This window comes from Lithobates pipiens, unplaced genomic scaffold, assembly GCF_037356315.1.
Source record: "Lithobates pipiens isolate NorthernLeopardFrog02 unplaced genomic scaffold, aLitPip1_a1.2 Scaffold_8, whole genome shotgun sequence".
Taxonomy (NCBI): Eukaryota; Metazoa; Chordata; class Amphibia; order Anura; family Ranidae; genus Lithobates; species Lithobates pipiens.
This window is the reverse complement of record NW_027507903.1, coordinates 448,032,759-448,052,472: the sequence shown is the minus strand read 5'-3', so window position 1 is coordinate 448,052,472 and position 19,714 is coordinate 448,032,759. Positions and strand designations below refer to the sequence as shown.

General features: G+C 42.8%; 1 protein-coding gene across 2 annotated transcripts in view; it reads left to right on the top strand.

Moving 5' to 3' along the window:
- Positions 1 to 19,714, top strand: part of LOC143960078 (LON peptidase N-terminal domain and RING finger protein 1-like) — a 165,323-nt gene that overhangs the window by 32,399 nt on the left and 113,210 nt on the right. For both annotated transcript variants that reach the window (XM_077468356.1, XM_077468357.1), the window contains exon 3: positions 7,733 to 7,855. In XM_077468356.1, the coding sequence (XP_077324482.1) occupies positions 7,733 to 7,855 (123 nt within the window). The remainder of the gene's footprint in view (positions 1 to 7,732; positions 7,856 to 19,714) is intronic.

The following is a 19,714-nucleotide window of genomic DNA, read 5'->3' as shown; positions in this document are numbered from 1 at the left end:
AGGTAGGTATTTAGGTTCGCCGCAGCTTTTTATAGCGCCAGGGACCCCCATATACTACCGCATAAAGCCCCCTGATTGCCCCCTAGTTAACCCTTTCACCAGTGATCACCATATAACTGTTACAGGTGACGCTGGTTGGTTAGTTATTTTTTTTATAGTTTCAGGGCACCCGCCATTTATTACCTAGTCTCACTAGTGTACCCCTAAATTTAGGGGTGTCTACTTTCCAAAATGGGGTCATTTGGGGGGGGTTTGTGCCATCTTGGCATTTTATGGCCTTCAAAACTGTAACGCCCTTAGAAAGCCTGAAGGCGGTGCTTGGTTTTCGGGGCCCCGTACGCGGCTAGGCTCCCAAAAAGTCCCACATATGTGGTATCCCCGTACTCAGGAGAAGCAGCAGAATTTATTTTGGGGTGTCATTTCACATATGCCCATGGCATGCGTGAGCAATATATCATTTAGTGACAACTTTGTGAAAAAAAAAAAAAAAAAAAGTTTGTAATATTCCCGCAACTTGTGGCAAAATATAAAATATTCCATGGACTCAACATGCCTCTCAGCAAATAGCTTGGGGTGTCTACTTTCTAAAATGGGGTCGTTTGTGGGGGTTTTGTGCCATCTTGGCATTTTATGGCCTTCAAAACTGTAATAGGTAGTGAGAAGTGAAGTCAAATATTTACGCCCTTAGAAAACCTGAAGGCGGTTCTTGGTTTTCGGGGCCCCGTACGTGGCTAGGCTCCCAAAAAGTCCCACATATGTGGTATCCCCGTACTCAGGAGAAGCAGCAGAATTTATTTTGGGGTGTCATTTCACATATGCCCATAGCATGTGTGAGCAATATATCATTTAGTGACAACTTTGTGAAAAAAAAATAAAAAAAAATTAAAGTTTGTAATTTTCCCGCAACTTGTGGCAAAATATAAAATATTCCATGGACTCAAAATGCCTCTCAGCAAATAGCTTGGGGTGTCTACTTTCTAAAATTGGGTCATTTGTGGGGGTTTTGTGCCATCTTGGCATTTTATGGCCTTCAAAACTGTAATAGGTAGTGAGGAGTGAAGTCAAATATTTACGCCCTTAGAAAACCTGAAGGCGGTTCTTGGCTTTCGGGGCCCCGTACGCGGCTAGGCTCCCAAAAAATCCCACACATGTGGTATCCCCGTACTCAGGAGAAGCAGCAGAATTTATTTTGGGGTGTCATTTCACATATGCCCATAGCATGTGTGAGCAATATATCATTTAGTGACAACTTTGTGTAAAAAAAAAAAAAAATATTTTTTTGTCATTATTCAATCGCTTGAGGCAAAAAAATAAAATATTCGATGGGCTCAACATGCCACTTATCAATTTCCTTAGGGGGTCTACTTTCCAAAATGGGGTCATTTGGGGGGGTTTTGTACTGCCCTGCCATTTTAGCACCTCAAGAACTGAGATAGGCAGTCGTAAACTAAAAGCTGCGTAAATTCCAGAAAACGTACCTTAGTTTGTAGATGTGACAACTTTTGCGCATACCAATAAATATACAGTTATTGACTTTTTTTTTACCAAAGACATGTGGCTGAATACATTTTGGCCTAAATGTATGACTAAAATTGAATTTATTGGATTTTTCTAATAACAAAAAGTAGAAAATATCATTTTTTTTCAAAATTTGCGGTCTTTTTCCATTTATATCGCAAAAAATAAAAATCGCAGAGGCAATCAAATACCATCAAAAGAAAGCTCTATTTGTGGGAAGAAAAGGACGCAAATTTTGTTTGGGTACAACATTGCATGACCGCGCAATTACCAGTTAAAACAGCGCAGTGCCAAATTGTAAAAAGACCTCTGGTCATTTACCAGCAAAATGGTCCGGTCTGAAAGTGGTTAAAAAAAAAAAGTATAAAAAGTATTCCACTAACAAAATTTGGTATAAATTTGGTATAAATTTGAAATAAATAATTGGAGACACATTTCTTTTTCTTTCATGTTTTGCTTGTGCAGCTCACAGATCTGTATTTTCTGACACCTCTGTAGATGAGAATCAGGCTTCAAAGTCTCTGTTTACAAGTCATTTTTTGGCAGCTCTTCCCACACTGAGGCTGAACATCAAATCGCTTTCTCGGCCTCTTGACCTGATTATGGAATGATTAGTGGGTCTGGGACCTTGCGAGAGACCTCGAGTAGCTCCGCTCTGTGAACAAAACTGTCTCCAAATTGGCTTATAGAGTGCTAATGAATGGTTAGCGCAACCTCTAGAGTTCTGCTATAGATGTGTCTGCCCCGGCCGGTCTTCCAACTTTATGACAGACAGCATACAGGCAGCATTAGTCTACTCTGTATTAGTTACGAACCTGATGCATTATTCCATACCGTTGGGATTACTGCAAAAATATAATCTGTATTTTATAACAACATAAAACATTTTTATTAAATATAGTTAGATCAACCCTATAGCGCCTTTCTTTGCTTTGAATGTATGATGATCTCATATAGAGAGGCCTCCCTGGGTTAAACACCTAGCCTATCTTTTACCACCACTGGTTCATTACTGTAATGGGCAACCCTGCTAGGAACCAATGGGGTTTAGGCAGAAGTGCATTTGAATAAGGCCCCTTTCACACATGCGGACCGTTCATTTCATCAGTTCAGTCACATCAAGACGGAGGTAGTATTCATCAGTTTTTCCTCCTTTTTTTTTTATCCGTTATTTTTTTTACATACACTACAAATGAAAAAAATGAATAAAAAATGGACCGCTCGTCCATTTATATCCGTTTTTCATCCGATCTGTTTTTTTAATAGATGAAAAACAGGGCTTTCATCTGTTCAAAAAAAATGGATGTTGACGGAAGCGGATGGAAATGGATGAAAATAGATGATCATCCGTTGTCACCCATTTTTCCATAGGAATGCATTGATGTCCATTTTTCATCCATCAACGGGTGGATGAAAAACGGACGAACGGTCCGCATGTGTGAAAGAGGCCTAAGGAGGTCTCTACATATCAGAGCAACCATGCATACCAGACACTAAAGATACCTAACTAGTTTAGAACAGTGAGAGTACTGAACACAGCCAAAGAAACTTCTTCAAGGTACATAGGGACTCGCTTCTTTTGTATTTATATTTTATTCTTTTGCAGATCAAAGGGCTAAGATTCAATAGATGATGTCAGTTAAAGCAACCTAACAAGTAACAAAAAAGTTTTTTGTTTTTGCTTTTCCTAACATTGTCCCATTTGACCACTTATTAAAGTGGAAGTAAACTCCCCTATCGTTTTCAGCCAAGGAAGCTGCCATGTTTGCCTCTGTTTAATCGTCAACTGCTATGGTGCTGCACATGTGATTCATTGTGACACCAGCCATTGGATGGTTTGATAGTTTGGCTGAGAGCACAGCCAATGTGCAGTTAGCATTCCCGGCATGCTTTTTTTTTAACTGTTTAAATCGATGGGTTTACTTCCACTTTAACCTTTATTTTGCCCTAAGCATACCTAATTAAGCCCTTCTTCCCTTTCTCATTTAAACTATTATTTTCTTGATGATTTTATTTTTTTTAGTTACGGTATAGTTATTTATATTTTATTAACCATTAATATGTTAACCCTTTTTATTTGTATTTGTTCTTTCTTAAATGTTTTTTTATTAGTGTGACATTAAAAAGTGCAGAATTTAACCCCACCCCCCCCAACTTTTTTTGTCCTTAAAAATACAACATATATAATATATACTGTATGTATTAGTTTGTTATGTTAAGGTGGTTGTAAAGCCATTTTGTTTGTTCCTATAATCCCATGTTATATTGAAGTATGTGCCCCAGTGCATGTTATTTATAAAAAAAAAATGCAGCTTAATACCCAAATTCAGAGCACCCCTCGGTGCTCACGTGAGCGACCGCTGCTGTCTTCCCCCGATCCGACAGATACAGCGGGCCGAGCTGAAACTACTAAACGGCTGACGTCAGCCGGGAAGGAGACTGCCGGGTGGTCATGTGAGCGCCGAGGGGCACTCTGAAATTAGTGGCATTTTTTAAATAATAAAATAAAATAACATACACTGGGGCACATACTTTAATATAACACAAAGGATTATAGCAAGATGACAATCATTTTTGCAGCAGGAGGAGAGGGGCAGGCACTAACACCACTGACAGGCAGGGAGGGGAGAGGGAAGAGATGATGTGGTAGAGGTGGACAGAGGAGAACTGCGGATGAGGGAGGCACGCAAACTGACCACAGTGTTAGGGTTCAGCAGCCATGATAAACCGTGGTCAGTTTACGGGGGGGGGGGGTGCAGAACCAGGCAGGATCAGCCAGGTATTTCAGGTGGTACAGGGGGCCAAATTACACAACACAAGCACTGTGCTGCATAACATGCTTTAAGCGAACAGGATCCATTTTTATTCTTTTTTTTAGGGTAACATACACTATAACAAAGTTATTGCCAAATAAATAGGTCCATAGCAGAAACCACCTTGCCCAACGCCCTGCAGGGCACTGTGGCAGGAGAGAGCCAATGGTGGGAGTATGTGGGGGGGGGGGGGGGGGTGACATCAACCCTAGTGATGCCACTGGGCACCTACAGTATCTCACAAAACTGAGTACACCCCTCACATTTTTGTAAATATTTTAGTATATATTTTCATGTGACAACATTGAAGAAATGTCATTTTGCTACAATGTAGTGAGTGTAAAGGTTGTATAACAGTGTAAATTGGCTGTCCCCTCAAAATAACTCGACACACAGCCATTAATATCTAAACCTCTAGCAAAAAAAGTGAGTATATCCCTAAGTGAAAATGTCCAAATTGGGCCCAAAGTGTCAATATTTTATGTGGCCAGCATTATTTTCCAGCACTACCTTAACCCTCTTGGGCATGGAGTTCACCAGAGCTTCACAGGTTGCCACTGGAGTCATCTTCCACTCCCCCATGATGACATCACGGAGCCGGTGGAAGTTAGAGACCTTGCTGTCCTCCACTTTCCATTTGAGGATGCCCCACAGATGCTCAATAGGGTTTAGTTTTGCAGACATGCTTGGCCAGTCCATCACCTTTACCCTCAGCTTCTTTAGCAAGGCAGTGGTTGTCTTGGAAGTGTGTTTGGGGTCATTATCATGTTGGAATACTGCCCTGCGGCCCAGTCTCCGAAGGAAGGCGATCATGCTCTGCTTCAGTGTGTCACAGTACATGTTGGCATTCATGGTTTCCTCAATGAACTGTAGCTCCCCAGTGCCTGGCAGCACTCATGCAGTCCCAGACCGTAACACTCCCACCACCATGCTTGACTGTGTTTAAGACACAGTTTCTTTGTACTCCTCACCTGGTTGCCGCCACACACGCTTGACACCATCTGAACCGAATAAGTTTATATTGGTCTCATCAGACCACAGGACATAGTTCCAGTAATCCATGTCCTTAGTCTGCTTGTCTTTAGCAAACTGTTTGCAGGCTTTCTTGTGCATCATCTTTAGAAGTGGCTTCCTTCTGGGACAACAGCCATGCAGACCAATTTGATGCAGTGTGGGGCGTATGGTCTGAGCACTGACAGGCTGAAGGCCCCCTCCTTTCAACCTCTGCAGCAATGCCAGCAGCACTCATACGTATATTTTCCAAAGACAACCTCTGGATATGACGCTGACCACGTGCACTCAACTTCTTTGGTCGACCATGATGAGGCCAGTTCTGAGTGGAACCTATCCTGTTAAACCGCTGTATGGTCTTGGCCACCATGCTGCAGCTCAATTTCAAGGTCTTGGTAAACTTCTTATAGCCTAGGCCATCTTTATGTAGAGCAACAATTATTTGTTTAAGCTCCTCAGAGAGTTCTTTGCCATGAGGTGCCATGTTGAACTTCTAGTGACTAGTATGAGAGAGTGAGAGTGATAACACCAAATTTAACATACCTGCTCCCCATTCACACCTGAGACCTGGTAACACTAACAAGTCACATGACATTGGGGAGGGAAAATGGCTAATTGGGCCCAATTTGGACATTTTCACTGACTTTTGTTGCCAGCGGTTTAGACATTAATGGGTGTGTGTTGAGTTATTTTGAGGGGACAGAAAATGTACACTGTTATACAAGCTGTAAACTTACTACTTTACATTGCAGCAAAGTGTAATTTCTTCATTGTTGACACATGAAAAAATATAATAAAATATTTACAAAAATGTGAGGGGTGTACTCCCTTTTGTAAGATTCTGTATATGGGCCCACTTGTTTTCCAGATTTATCTGTAGCCAAGAATCTAGTACTGGGTTGCCTAAGCCTGAGCATTAACACTACAGCCTTATCCTCATACACAGTCCTTGTATAGTCTCTTCTTCTTTAACTTAAAGTGATACTAAAGTCTTGTTGTTTTTAGTTTAAAAATAACAAACATGTCATACTTACCTGCTCTGTGCAGTTGTTTTGCACAGAGCAGCCCACATCCTTTTTTTTTGGGTCCCCCAACGGTGCTCCTGGCTCCTCCCCCCCTGCCAAGTGCCCCCACGGCAAACTGCTAGCTGAGCCACTGTTCTGTGTGTCCATTCAGACATGGAGCTGTAGCTCAGCCCTGCCCCCTCTCTCTCCTCATTGGCTCACTGATTTTGACAGCAGCGGGAGCCATTAGCGGAGGGAGAGTCTCGTACTGTCAAGACTCTCGGGCAACATCGCTGGATCGAAATGGGGCTCAGGTAAGTATTATGCTGCGGACACATGTATCAGACTATCTGGCGGACTTAGTCTGGCGGACAAACCGCCGGACTGTCCGCCGGCCTTTCCGAACGAGCTACCTGCCCACGCACGGTACTTTTGCGGCGGACTCCCGGAGCTGTGCAATAAACTATTTTAGCCCTTGTGTGTTTTTTTTTACATTTTTTACGGCTCAGGAGGGGGGGCTCGCTCGTCCCCACCCCCTTTCCTAGCCGGCCGGGTAGCGTGCTCGAATAAGGGTCTGATATGGACCTAGGGGGGACCCCCACGCCGTTTTCTCGGCGTAGGGCTTCCCCTTTAACTGCATACCAGGTGGCGGGGCCAGCGACGCCTCCTTCGCTGGTCTCGGCTACCTGGAGCCGCGCTCAAAATGAGCAGACTTTTCTCCGGGCGGGAAAAGTCCGTTCATTTCAAAACTTTTCCACCGGATTGTTTGATCGTGTGTACGCGGCTTTAGGGGGGCTGCTGCACACAGAAGGATTTTTTATCTTGATGCATTAAGATAAAAAAACCTTCTGCCTTTAACCCCTTTAACCCCTTGGCGCTGGCCCCATGAAAATATGCAGCAAAGGACCATCCACCGAGAGGCCACATTTTTGAGTAAATTGCAGTATGCATAGAATAGATAGAAAAATAGAATAATAGTAACTGAATATTGATAAAAAGATAAAAAACCTTCTGCCTTCAGAACCACTTTAAAGTATTTAGATCTGTTTATAGTTCAAATCAGGGTTTCTTGGAACTCTAGGGTTTCTCCAGAGGTTGCCAGGGATTCCTTGATCCATGAACAATTTCTGCCTCTCATATAAGTTCCCACTGACACCATTGATCTTTTTACTATCGGTAAAGGGGGTAATTCTTTCCAATAACCACACGTGTAAGGAACATTCTTCCCACTGACCATGACACTAATGTATCATGAGTCGTACATCTAGTCATTTTTAGCAGAGCTTTTCTGAGACGAGAAAGTTATTTCAAGGGCTCCTCTGTGTTGAAAAAGTGGAGAAAGACTGGTCTTAATGAACTGTATTTCTCATTTGATCTTCTGTGCAGGGTTTCTACAGAAAAGGAGTGGCTTTGCTCAACATGGAAAAGAAAGAAGAGGCTCTCATTAATTTCCAGCATTGCATGAAACTGAGTCCACAATTCCCTGAAGCCCGTCAGGAAATTGAACAGGTAACACAGATATTCTGCTTGGCAGGGTCAAGCCTTAAACTCGTGAACCTCTTCATAGGTATAAGATAAAAGTTGCAAGACCTAAAAAAAAATGATGGTTTTCATGTTGTCACAGCAGCATAGGGTTGAGGGCTTCGAACTGTTATGCCCTAGATTTTGGCTGTTAGGAGACTTGCCACTTCTTAAAATATATCTAAATTCAAAACATTTTCTTTTGGATAGAGCTGAGCAAGTTAAAACTTTTTTAAGTGAGGGAAACAGATGTTCCCATTGGAAGATTCCCACTTTATTCCTTTTCTGGTGACAATTTAAAAGTATTGTACTTTCCTGTCCCGGTGACAACAGTCACCAGGACAAATAGAGAGCGTAAATCTCCCTAATGTTGTCATGGGCAGCAATACAAAATTTGACAGGTTTCTGGATTTTCACTGCTCTATGAAAAACAAAAGAAAATTGTAGCATTAGATACAGTTTAACATGAACTGTTCTTTAGAAATAGAGACAGACTACTTTCGTCCTGCAAAGTAATGACTGCAAATGAGTCTGTTGTGACTTGAGGACATCCCATGCTGCCAGATGGAGAATTTGATTTGAATGGTAAAAAGGTTAAAAGGGTGCACATAACAATATCATTGAGGCCTCTTTCACATGGGCTGTCCGATCAGGTCCGCCTGTCAGTTTTTTAGACGGACCTGATCGGAAACTTCCAGTCTCTACTATGGAGTGGCAGATGTCAGCGGACACATGTCATCTGCCATCTGATTAGATCCTGAAAAACAACAGCAAATGATAGCGCTCAGGGTACCGGCATAGTGGCTCACAATTAGTAGAATAAGAACTAGTAATAAATCCAGTAGTAAAAACAGGACTGGATAAAATCAGTTGTAAAAAGTGCACAAGTATAAATCAAGAGTCCAATCAATTCTGAGGGGCAATGAATAGTGGATCTTGGGAGCTGGACGATGATGGTAAAGTCTATAGCAAAACAGACACTAAGGGCTGTTCTTCTCAGGAGTGAAGCCAACTTAGGATCAACATGGAAAGAAAAAACATAGTGCAATGTTTTAATGTAACAAAATAAAAGTATTCACCACTTACATGTGGGTAAGTACATCAATCGTTATCTTATATTGTACGTGAGTTATAAATGCCTTTTTGTATCGTGCCCCATCCAATTAATCACTTTGATCGAGTAGTCACATTTCATGTGTATATTTACAATCCAATATGTAATTTATTATTATTATTATTAAAGTTATCTCTAATTTCTGTGCGTAACACATGCATGCACACTTGTAGGTTTGTGTGCAGTTATGCATGCATGTACATTTGCATCTGTGAGTGTGTTATATGTGTGTATATAGATTTACCTATACACGTGCACATAATATTTCTCCCCCTTGCAAACATATACTAATGTTTTTATATAATGTTCTTCTCATATAACAAGTTTCTTTCATATAATATTTTTTAGATTATGTCATTTTTTGCATTATTGTATTTTAATTAGCCTTTATTGCCATGCAACACAATTATTAGACATCTTTCCAGCTGTGATTGCTTTATGGGTAGAGCATTTAAATCTTGCCCCGTTCTCTTCCCCGTACACTTGAGAAAGGAGAGCTCACGCGCTTTACGGACTTCGCACATGATCTGAAACGCGTTGTTTCCCCCTGACCTTTGGTGGTGTCACATCTTGCTCCACGAGCGAATCATCACCATCTCCTTTGGAGGACACAGCCGGCTTCCTCTCCGGCTCCTTGCGGCTTCCACAGTCTGAATTTGGCATCACTTAGGACATGCGCCAGACATAAGCTATACCTCATCATCCAGTAGCACGTCTGTACTTACCCACATGTAAGTGGTGAATACTTTTATTATGTTACATTAAAACATTGCACCCAGAGGCGATTTTCTGTCTTTTCTTTCCATCGGATTCGATCCTGTCAGCCAGTGCTTTATCCTCCAATGTTTAAGGTTGTGGGCAGGGCACTTAGCATCCTCTATTACATTGCAGGACTTCTGGTCATGCATTGTATGTGATGATGTCAGAGTGCACAGAGGAGGAAGCATGTAAGAGCGAAGAATAGGGTTAAGTAAAACTGCATTTAAAAGTACCCTATACCAAAACAAGCATTCATCAAAGGAGGCCTGATTTCAAGAGTAGCTTTGAATTTATTTAATAAAGTTCAGGTTTAATCTCTGTGGATCATTTTATAGCTACTGTATGTATATATCTATATAAAGAATGTGTGCTTATTTAACACTTATCCTTCTTTCTCCCAGCAACTCGTTCACATTAGTCAGTGGCAAAGGCTACCTGTTTTTCTGATAGGTTGGAAATCTATATGCAGGTCCCTCTAGTCTGGTACCAGCATGTTTTTCACTTCCTGCAGCAGCTGCTTCCAGTCAACACTATAGAGATCTAAAGGGAGAAAGAGACTGACTGGCTAAAGTGCTACTAAACCCAGGATCCTGCATTCACTATATCTGGTCTCCCACAGTACACAGAACATGGGAATCCAATTATTTTAGTAAATATAAACAGATAAATACCTTTTCTCCTCGGCTTGTGACTTCTATCAGTGTCCAGCCAAACACTGGTTAAAGCTTGTAGAAGGAGTTTTCTGACTGACCTATGATACTGCAGGACCCCTGACCCTCTGTCTGGGCAGTGTTGATTGACCCTGTACTGATCACATGTACTCTCCTAATAAAAACAAAAAAACACTCTAGCAATACACACCAAACTAAACATGTGCAGCCTGACTCCATAAACTTTGCGTTATCAGGAGATTATCAGGGGACAGTGGGGGAGGATCAGAGAAGACAGTATTAAACAGCCTTTTTACACAATGCAGAGGATTAACCCCTTAGGTTCCACAGTGAGTATAACAAGCATGCTTGATTATACTGTTGTATGTTTAGTAACACTTTATTATCCCAGTGCAGTGTGCCTCTTTTCATGTACACCTTTCAGTTGACTTTTCTCAGCAGGCTGTAGGAAGAAGTATAGAGGGCTCGTTCATAGGCACTCTGCATGTTGTGTAGGGGCAGTGAGGGCCAGTACGATGCATTGTTGCATCTGTTTACCTTTTGAAGTGCAGCAAGTTGACCTGGGTAAAATTGCATGCATGCTCCACTTGTAGGTTCTGAACAGGGCACACAGAAAACAATAGCTTTCTATGTACCCTTGAGCTTGAGCCTGCATTGATCTATTTAGATCAGGAGTAGTGAATTCAAATTTAAGGAGGTCCGGTCACTAAAAAAAATGATGGTCGAGGTCCGACTCACAAGTCTGTACCATGAAAGATTGTACACGTCTTATTTCCCTTTTTTGGAGCAAGCCACGCTCTCTGCTGCTTTTCTTATGGTTTCCTCCACATGCTCTGGTAATACTCTGTGAATGTAATTGTCCCCAATAGTGTTCCCCCTTAACCTCCCTAGCGGTGTTCCCGAGTCTGGCTCGGGCTGGGATTTCAGTACCACGAGCGCTAACTTCGAGCCAGACTCGGGATCGCATCGCTGGATACAGGGAGGACACAGGGAGAAGTTACTTACCTTGTCCCTTGGATCCAGCAATGTCCTCCGCGCTGTGTGATCGAGCTGTCCTCCGCTCGATTCACACAGTGCCCGAATGCCGCCGAGCACCGGGATGGAGATCGGTGCCAAATTCAAAAAAGTAAAAACACACAAAACACACACAGTACTGTAATCTTACAGATTACAGTACTGTACAAAAAATATGACACACCCCCTTTGTCCCTAGTGGTCTGTGCAGTGCTCTGCATGCACTTTTATATTATAAATACTGTTTTTTCTGCCTGGAATTTAGAGATTGTCCATAGCAACCAAAAAGTGTCCCTTTATGTCAAAAGTGATTTTAGACCAACTAGAAAACAGCGATAATAAATTAGAATCACTTGCAGAATTGAGCGATAGCGATTTGTGGGGAAATTCGTCATCAAACACTAAATCTAATGACAGCGACAATTCTGCAAATGAGCAAATTTCAGTGTTTTAGGATTTGATTACATTATTGAATAATTTTTATTATTATTTATTATATTATAAACTTTATCATACCCGGGATGTCTGCTAGACTCTGGCTTGAACAGATTTAAGAGAGTTATTCCTAAGGCCGCGTACACACGGGCGGATTGTCTGCCCAACTAAGTTCGTCAGACAATCCGACAGACAGTCCGTCCAACTTTTGAATGAACGGACTTGACCACACACGATGAACAGACAGTCCGCTGAAAGCTTGCGCGATGACGTGTACAGCACGTACGACGGGACTAGAAATACGACGTCCAATACACTGCAATGCAACCTTCGGCGTGTAAATCCTTTCTGAGCATGCGCCATACTTAGTCCGTCCAACTTGCCTACACACGAGCGGACTGTCCGCTGAAACCAAGTTTGGACGGACAAAATTACGGAAATTACGAAAGACTTAGTCCGTCAGACTGTCCGCTGAAAAAGTCAGCTGAAGCGCACACACGAGCGGATTGTCCGCTGAAACACGTTTCAGCGGACTAAGTTGGGCAGATAATCCGCCCGTGTGTACGCGGCCTAAGAATTACAGGACTACAATATAAAACGCCAAATTTCCATGCAAAATAATTGTACCGCTTTCACCACCTAAAACCAGTGACCCTTAACATAAAATGTACCCATCAGCATGCCCCTTAACATAAAATAAAGGGCATGCTGATGGGCACATTTTATGATAAGGGGCACAATTTATGTTAAGGGCCACTCTGATGGGCACAACAAAACGTGCCCATCTGTGTGCTCTTAACATAAAATGTGTCCATTGGTGTTGCTCTTAAAACAAAGTATGCCCATCAGGGTGCTCCTTAACATAAAATATGCCCATCAGAGTGCCCCTTAACATAAGATATGCCCATCAGAGTGACCCTTAACATAAAATGTGTCCATCAGCATGACCCTTAACATAAAATAAGTAGCATGCTGATGGGCACATTTTATGTTAAGAGGCACTCTGATGGGAATATTTTATGTTAAAAGGTACTTTGATGGGCACATTTCAAGTTAGGGACACCCTCATGGGCACATTTTATGTTAAGGGGCACTGTGATGGGCACAACAAAATGTGCCCTTAACAAAATATGCACCTTAAAAGAGAAGTGTGTTTTTTTTTTTTATTTGTTCCATCATACTTACCTTGGTGGATGCAGCATCAGATTGATGCTGCATCTGTCCCCCACCACCTCTTCACTGAGAACAGAGCCAACGAACACTGCTGATGGCTCGGTTCTCTTACCTTCCCGAGCGGAGAGCTCCTGCCTGTCAATCAGCAGCTCTCCTGCTCTGTTCTCCACTCTCTCTCACTGGAGGGCTGAGATGTGGAGGGAGGGGAGCGGCCGTCTCAGTGTCTCAGCGGTTCGCTGGGAGGCTGAGACTGCCATCAGTCCAGGCACCTGGCGGATCCAGACTTCGGAAGTCAGATGAAGCGGTGCCTGGACTGATCCTGGTGACATCAGCAGAGAGTGGACTTCAAACCGCTCTGTGAGATATACCTTGCATGAGAGCCAGGAGCCGCAGTCGGCGAGCAGTAGGGGGGCAGGGTGCGTGCGTGACGTCACGCCTGTCAGGAGCAAGAGCGATAGCCGCAGTGAGGAGCAGGAGGCAGGGCGCACACACTTAATGTCATTGGTTGCTGGGAAACCCATGGTCCCAGCAAACCAATTACTACAATGGCGGCCTGCCAGTCCGGGCAGAAGCGTCTTGCGGGCCGCCATTTAATGACGCCTGATTTAGATCAGCACAACTCAACAGATATGGTAAATAATAATTAATGACATTGCGCTTCTTTCTATCACAAAAACAAAAAACAAAAAAACATACACCCCCTACTAATGCGTAATTTTAATAGCATAAAATGTTATCATACGCAGCTGTAATTCAAAAACACCTCCTTAATTTGAATTACAACTGTTTATAGCACTCTTTTATGGTATTATAAGTATGCATTAGTAAAAGGAGTGTTTTTTTGTTTGTTTTTTGTGATAGAGAGACATTATTTATTCATTTGTGTGAGCTGGATGCTCAGCAGCTCAGGTGTTTGTTTGTTTTTTCAAATACATTTTTATTTCTTTTTGGGTTAGCCTTGTTATTTCATAGACATGGTGTGATCAAGTCCTATTAACCACTTCAGCTCTGGAAAGGTTTACCCCCCCTTCATGACCAGGCCATTTTTTGCGATACAGCACTGCGTCACTTTAACTAACAATTGCGTGGTCGTGCGTCGCTGTACCCAAATTAAATGTTTGTTCTTTTTTTCCCCACAAAACTAAAACTTTCTTTTGGTGGTATTCGATCACCTCTGTGGTTTTTATTTTTATAAAATAAAATAAGACAATTGTGAAAAAAAAGCCAATATCTTTTACTTTCTGCTGTAAAACATACCCAATAAAAAAAAATCTAAAAAATCTAATGCTACATATTTTTGGTAAAAAAAATCCCAGTAAGCGTTTATTGATTGGTTTTCGTAAAAGTTATAGCGTGTACAAACTATGGGATATTTAAATTTTTTTCTAATTTTTACTAGTAATTGTGGCGATCAGTAACTTATAGCGAGACTGCGATTTTGTGACGGACAAATCGGACACCTAACTGACACTTTTGACACTTTTTGGGGACCAGTGACACTAATACAGTGATCAGTGCTAAAAATATGCACTGTCACTGTACTAATAACACTGACAGGGAAGGGGGTTAACATCAGGGGTGATCAAAGGGTTAAATGTGTTCCTAGGAAGTGCTTTCTAACTGTGGGGGATGTGTGTGTACTGTGGGAAGGCAAAGATTCGTGTTTCTCTTTTGCAGAAACACAGAATCACTACATTCCCTTCTCACAGAATAACCTAGCCTTGTTTACATTGACAGACCGTCGTTATGCTTCTCTCGGAACAATCACTGGGTCCAACTGGACATCGAATCCGCTGGACCTGCTGATTGGCTCCCACTTTATCCAATCACAGCGGGAGCAGTTCGCTGGTAGGTGTGTGCACACGCCCCAGACCCGGACGTGTCAGATCACATACTAGGTATGTGATCTGGCACAGAATGGCCTCCCTGCCGCAGTATATGTGTGCGGCGATCCACAAGCGGCTAAAGCAGTATTAAACTCAAAACCAAGAATGTTAACTATTGAAGCTTACCAATAATTAGATATGGTGGCTACATTAGTTTTCCTTTTTTAGGCTTTTTTCCCTCTGTTTTCACCTGGTGATCTGGCTAGTAACACACCTAAACCCACGACAACAAAATAAAAATTTTAGGCCCTCGGAGCTGTTTGCCATAATGTGCCAGTTTACACAGCATATTAGCACATTTAAGGTCCATGCACACTGGGCTTAAAAAACGGAAAACTGTATACTCACCTTTCCATGATTTTCCTTTCCTGTCGCATCTTCATGGCAGCAAACATTTGGGTTGTAAAGAGAGGACCCACCACAGTATTCTCTGTATCTATCACCTTAGAACGGGGGGCATCTGTATGCTGCCATCAGGAAAGGAAAATTACGGAAAGGTGAGTATTCAATTTTCCGTTTTCCTGTCGCGACATGGCAGTATATATTTGGGAAATAACTTGCCAAATGGATGGGTTCAAGAAGAAATAAAGTCTATTTAACAAACAATTGAGGCATTGGTTTGAATGATTGACCTCCCGAAATCCACAGTGGACTACTGTGCGGAATCTACTTTATAGTGGGTCATAAAGGTGTTTTTGGAAGACCAAGTTGCGACTTTGCATATTGTCTCCGCAGACACTCTGCAGTACGCTGCCCATGAAGTTGCCACTGCCCTAGTGGAGTGAGCTTTTAGGCCCACAGGTATTTGAAGTGAAAGGTTTTTTTTGATGATCTTCACCAACCACGAAGCGATGGTCCAAGAGGAGGCCTCCTGTCCCCTTTTGAAGCCGTGAGGAATGCCGTGAGGAATGACTAGAAGGTTATCTGTCTTCCTAAAGGTACTAGTTGCCACAAGGTATGCCAAGATGTCTCCTTTAACATCCAGTGGATGCGGATCACCTTGAACTTTAAGAAGTGCTGGGAGACTTATCTCTTGGTTAAAATGAAACGAAGAGGTGACTTTTGGGATGAATCCGTCCGAAGGCCTTAGGACCAATGTGTCTGCATAGAAGACTAAATAAGGTTCCTTTGCAAGTAACACCTGCATCTCTGAAACCCTCTTTGCTGAGGTTATGGCAGTGAGGAATGTGACCTTAAGTGTTAAATCCCAAAAGGAGATGTCTCCGGTAGGGAAGAAAGGTTTGTGAGACAGTGCGTCCAATACAGTTGATCAATCACATTAAGTAGATTTTCTGAGAGGTCTTATTTTTAGACAGGCTTTTTGAAACTGCATGACGATAGGGTCCTGGGCCCACTTTACTCCTGTCGCTATCGTGCTGAGACCTGAACTTTTAAGGTATTTGAGCCTAGGCCTTTTTCCAGACCAGACTGGAGGAATTTGAGAATTTGTGACACCTCTAGTGATGATATGTTCCAACATAGTTGTGAAAATGATATTCATTTTTTCGAGATTCTCTTGTAGGTGTTGTTGGTAGTGCCTCACTGCCTCAGCAATGATTTCTGAAATGTCCTTCAGTGCCACTGGGCCCAATGAACCATTGGTATGGTTGCTGACATTGAGCCTAGAGCGCTGAGGCATGCTCTGGCTGGAATTGATACTGCTGTTAGTAATCTTTTTATTTTCTGGATTAGGAGAGTTGCCTTCTCTTGGGGAAGTCGACTCTGTTTAATCGAGTGTTTAGCGGTGCTCTCAGGAAGATCATCTTCTGCATAGGTTGAAGGTTGCTCTTTTCCCAATTTATCAACCATCCAAAACTTTGTAGTGTGGCAATCAGTGTTTCCCGATCGAAAATGAGATTCCCGACTGTCTGACAGGAAGAGGATATCGTCCAGGTAGTGATGGACTCTTAGACCCCTCTCTCTCAGGAGGGCTTTCAACAGTAACAGGACCTTTGTGAAAGTCCCAGGGGCGGTGGAAATTCTGAAGGGTAGACTCTGGAACTGAAAGTGTTGATGTTTTACTGAGAATTGAAGGAATCTTTGGAACGTAGCGTGTATGGGGACTTGAAGATGCCTCTGATAAATCAACGGATTTATTGCGCGAAGGATTGATTGAAGACTTACCATATTGAAAGACTCGACCATGGTTTTCTTGTTGAGTTTCTTTAGGTCTAATACTGGGTGCAGGTCTCCTGTCTTTTTCTTCACTAGAAATAGTGGAAAGTAGAATCCTTTCCCTCTCTGGTGCAATGGAACTTCTACTATCGCACGTTTCTGAAGCAAGTCCTGAATGTACTTGACTAAGGGCATTCTCTTTTCTCTTGATCCTGGAAGTCTGGTTGCATAAAACTGGTCCTTGGGAATTCAGTTTTTGAATTTCCACCTGTGACCAAACTGAATGGTGGCCACTGTCCAGCGATCTCTTATGTTCTCTGCCCAAGCCTTCGTGAACTTCCTGAGCCTGGCTCCTACCCTGCGAGACTGAGTTCCTGAAGAGCTGTGATCACTGTCTCCTGTTCTGCTCCCTCCAGACTCAGTTTCTCAATGTTAGACATCCAACTAGAGATGGCTCTTCCTACAGCTACTAAAGCGATAGCTGGCCTACAACCCCGCCTAGTGCCGCATTGGCTCTTTTTAAATTAAGGTTGATTTTCCGGTCTAACATCTCTGAATGTCACCGCATCCTCGAGAGGTAGTGTTTCATGCCTGGCCAAACGCATTAGTGATGCGTCTACCTTTGGACCTGACACTAATGGATTGTTGTTTGTTTTGTTTTTTCTCCAGTTTTGCCACTCATGTTTGATCAGTTCCTCCAATTCATCAATGAATGGAAATGATTCCAGACCCTTCTTCAGGTTTACAAAATATTTTTTTGTTTTCCGTGGGGCTTCTTTAGGCTCCTCCCATCCAATCGCTTACTTCATGGATTTAACAAACGGCTTTATCAAGGTAAAGTGAAATCCTGTTGAGGCCTCTAATTCTTCACTGTCAGATGAGCTATCTGCAGTTTTTGATGTGCTGGGTTTAACCACTGAGGTAGTCTGATCAGGCTTATCTGCCTTAGGTGTTGATATTTGTTGGATTGATTCTCTTTCTGATTCTCTAATGATGTCAGTCACCTCTCTGGCATCCGTCTCTCTTTTTTGTAGTAGCTTCATCGAAGCACGAACGACAGGCCAATTTGTCTCGAAGAGCTATGGTGCCACAGACCCAGCAAGCATTTGTGGTCGGGCAGGAGCGATGGCTGGCCGAAGATATTCTGTGGGAAGAGGACCTTCTGTGGTATGAGTGACGGTGTCGAGAGGGTGACTTCGTCCGCGACCTGAGAGTTTTCTCTGAGTTGATTGACTTCTTCGGCGCCCTGAGCGGGTCCTTCGGTTATCCGAGAGACTTCCTCTGTGCCCTGAGCTGCTTCATCGTGTCTTGGACCTGATAGGGCTGTCCAATAAGGCATCATTAGTGGCAAGGCTCTCTTTTTCTTAATCTTCACTACTTACCAATTAGTCCCCTTACCTATTAAGCTGTAGATGGTCTGCTTGGACAGTGGTCTCCATGAAGCTTAAAGAGAGGCTTCCACCTAGAGTATGCAGTAGGAGTTAGAGAAATACATAGAGAAGCAGACCCATAGTAGAGACTAAGTTAGTCTTACCTTAGTGGAGGAGCAGGGAAAGAGAGGTTAGGGGGCAGTGTCTTAGCACTTAGGGCAATCCGATATGAATCCCTGGTGTCTTGCAGTGACAGGAGATGGAGGTTTTAGTGCTGGAGGTTTTAAATTTACCGCCGTCACGGTGGAATGACATCACAATTGCGCATGTAGGATGGCATGCTGAGGAGCCCATTGCCATGATGGATGCTGGCAAAACAAGCTCCTGCGCAGCGGCACTCTCGCTCGCTCAGAAGCGATCAGACGCTTAGGCGCCATCTTAGGGATGTTGGGATGGCTGTGTGGGACTACAGATCCCAGGGAAACCCTGCAAGTGTTAGAAAGATAAAAACGGAGACCACTGCATATAATCTAAGCCTATTTAAGGCTTGTAAAGTACCAGGCAACATACCCCTGAGACCATCAGAGGGGGGTTCCTTCCATCTAGCTTGTTTAGAGGCTGTACAGGCAAGGACTTCCACCCAGGAGAAGCTATAACCTGTCTGGGGTGAGAGCGGTAAGGGGTGCTGAGCATTCTATCCAGTCCCAGATAGGTGAGGGGCAGAGTCACAACCCAAATGTATGCTGTCATGATGCGACAGGAAACGCTGTTTCTAAATGAATTCAGCATTTTGCCTGTAGAAGCAGCTAATGTTATCCTATGGGTCCATGCACATTAGGACGTTTAGAGGCATATTTTAAGCTCAGTGTTTGGAGAAAGAAAAAAACCCTTCTGGTTTGCATTTTTGAGAGGAGTTTTCTGGCAGAAAAAAAATTGCTAAATACTCCTAAACACCTCTAAACACTCCTAAAAACCTGTACAAGAATACTCAATATAAGTGTTTTTTAATGCCAAAAGAACTGGTGTTTTTTTAAGCCCAGTGTGCATGCACCCTAAGGCAGACTTGCCTTGCAATCACGCACTACTATGACAGCACTCCTCTCTATCGCCAGCGCTTTAACAGAAGATAGACGAGGATAACAATTATGACATAAAAACCCTACCTGTCAATGTTTTTAGGGGCCATGCACACTGGGCTTAAAAAAAAGGGCAGTTCTTTTGGCAGCAAAAAAACACTTATATAGAGCGTTTTCTGTACAGGTGTTTAGGAGCATTTAACATTTTTTTTTTGCCAGAAAACTTCTCTTAAA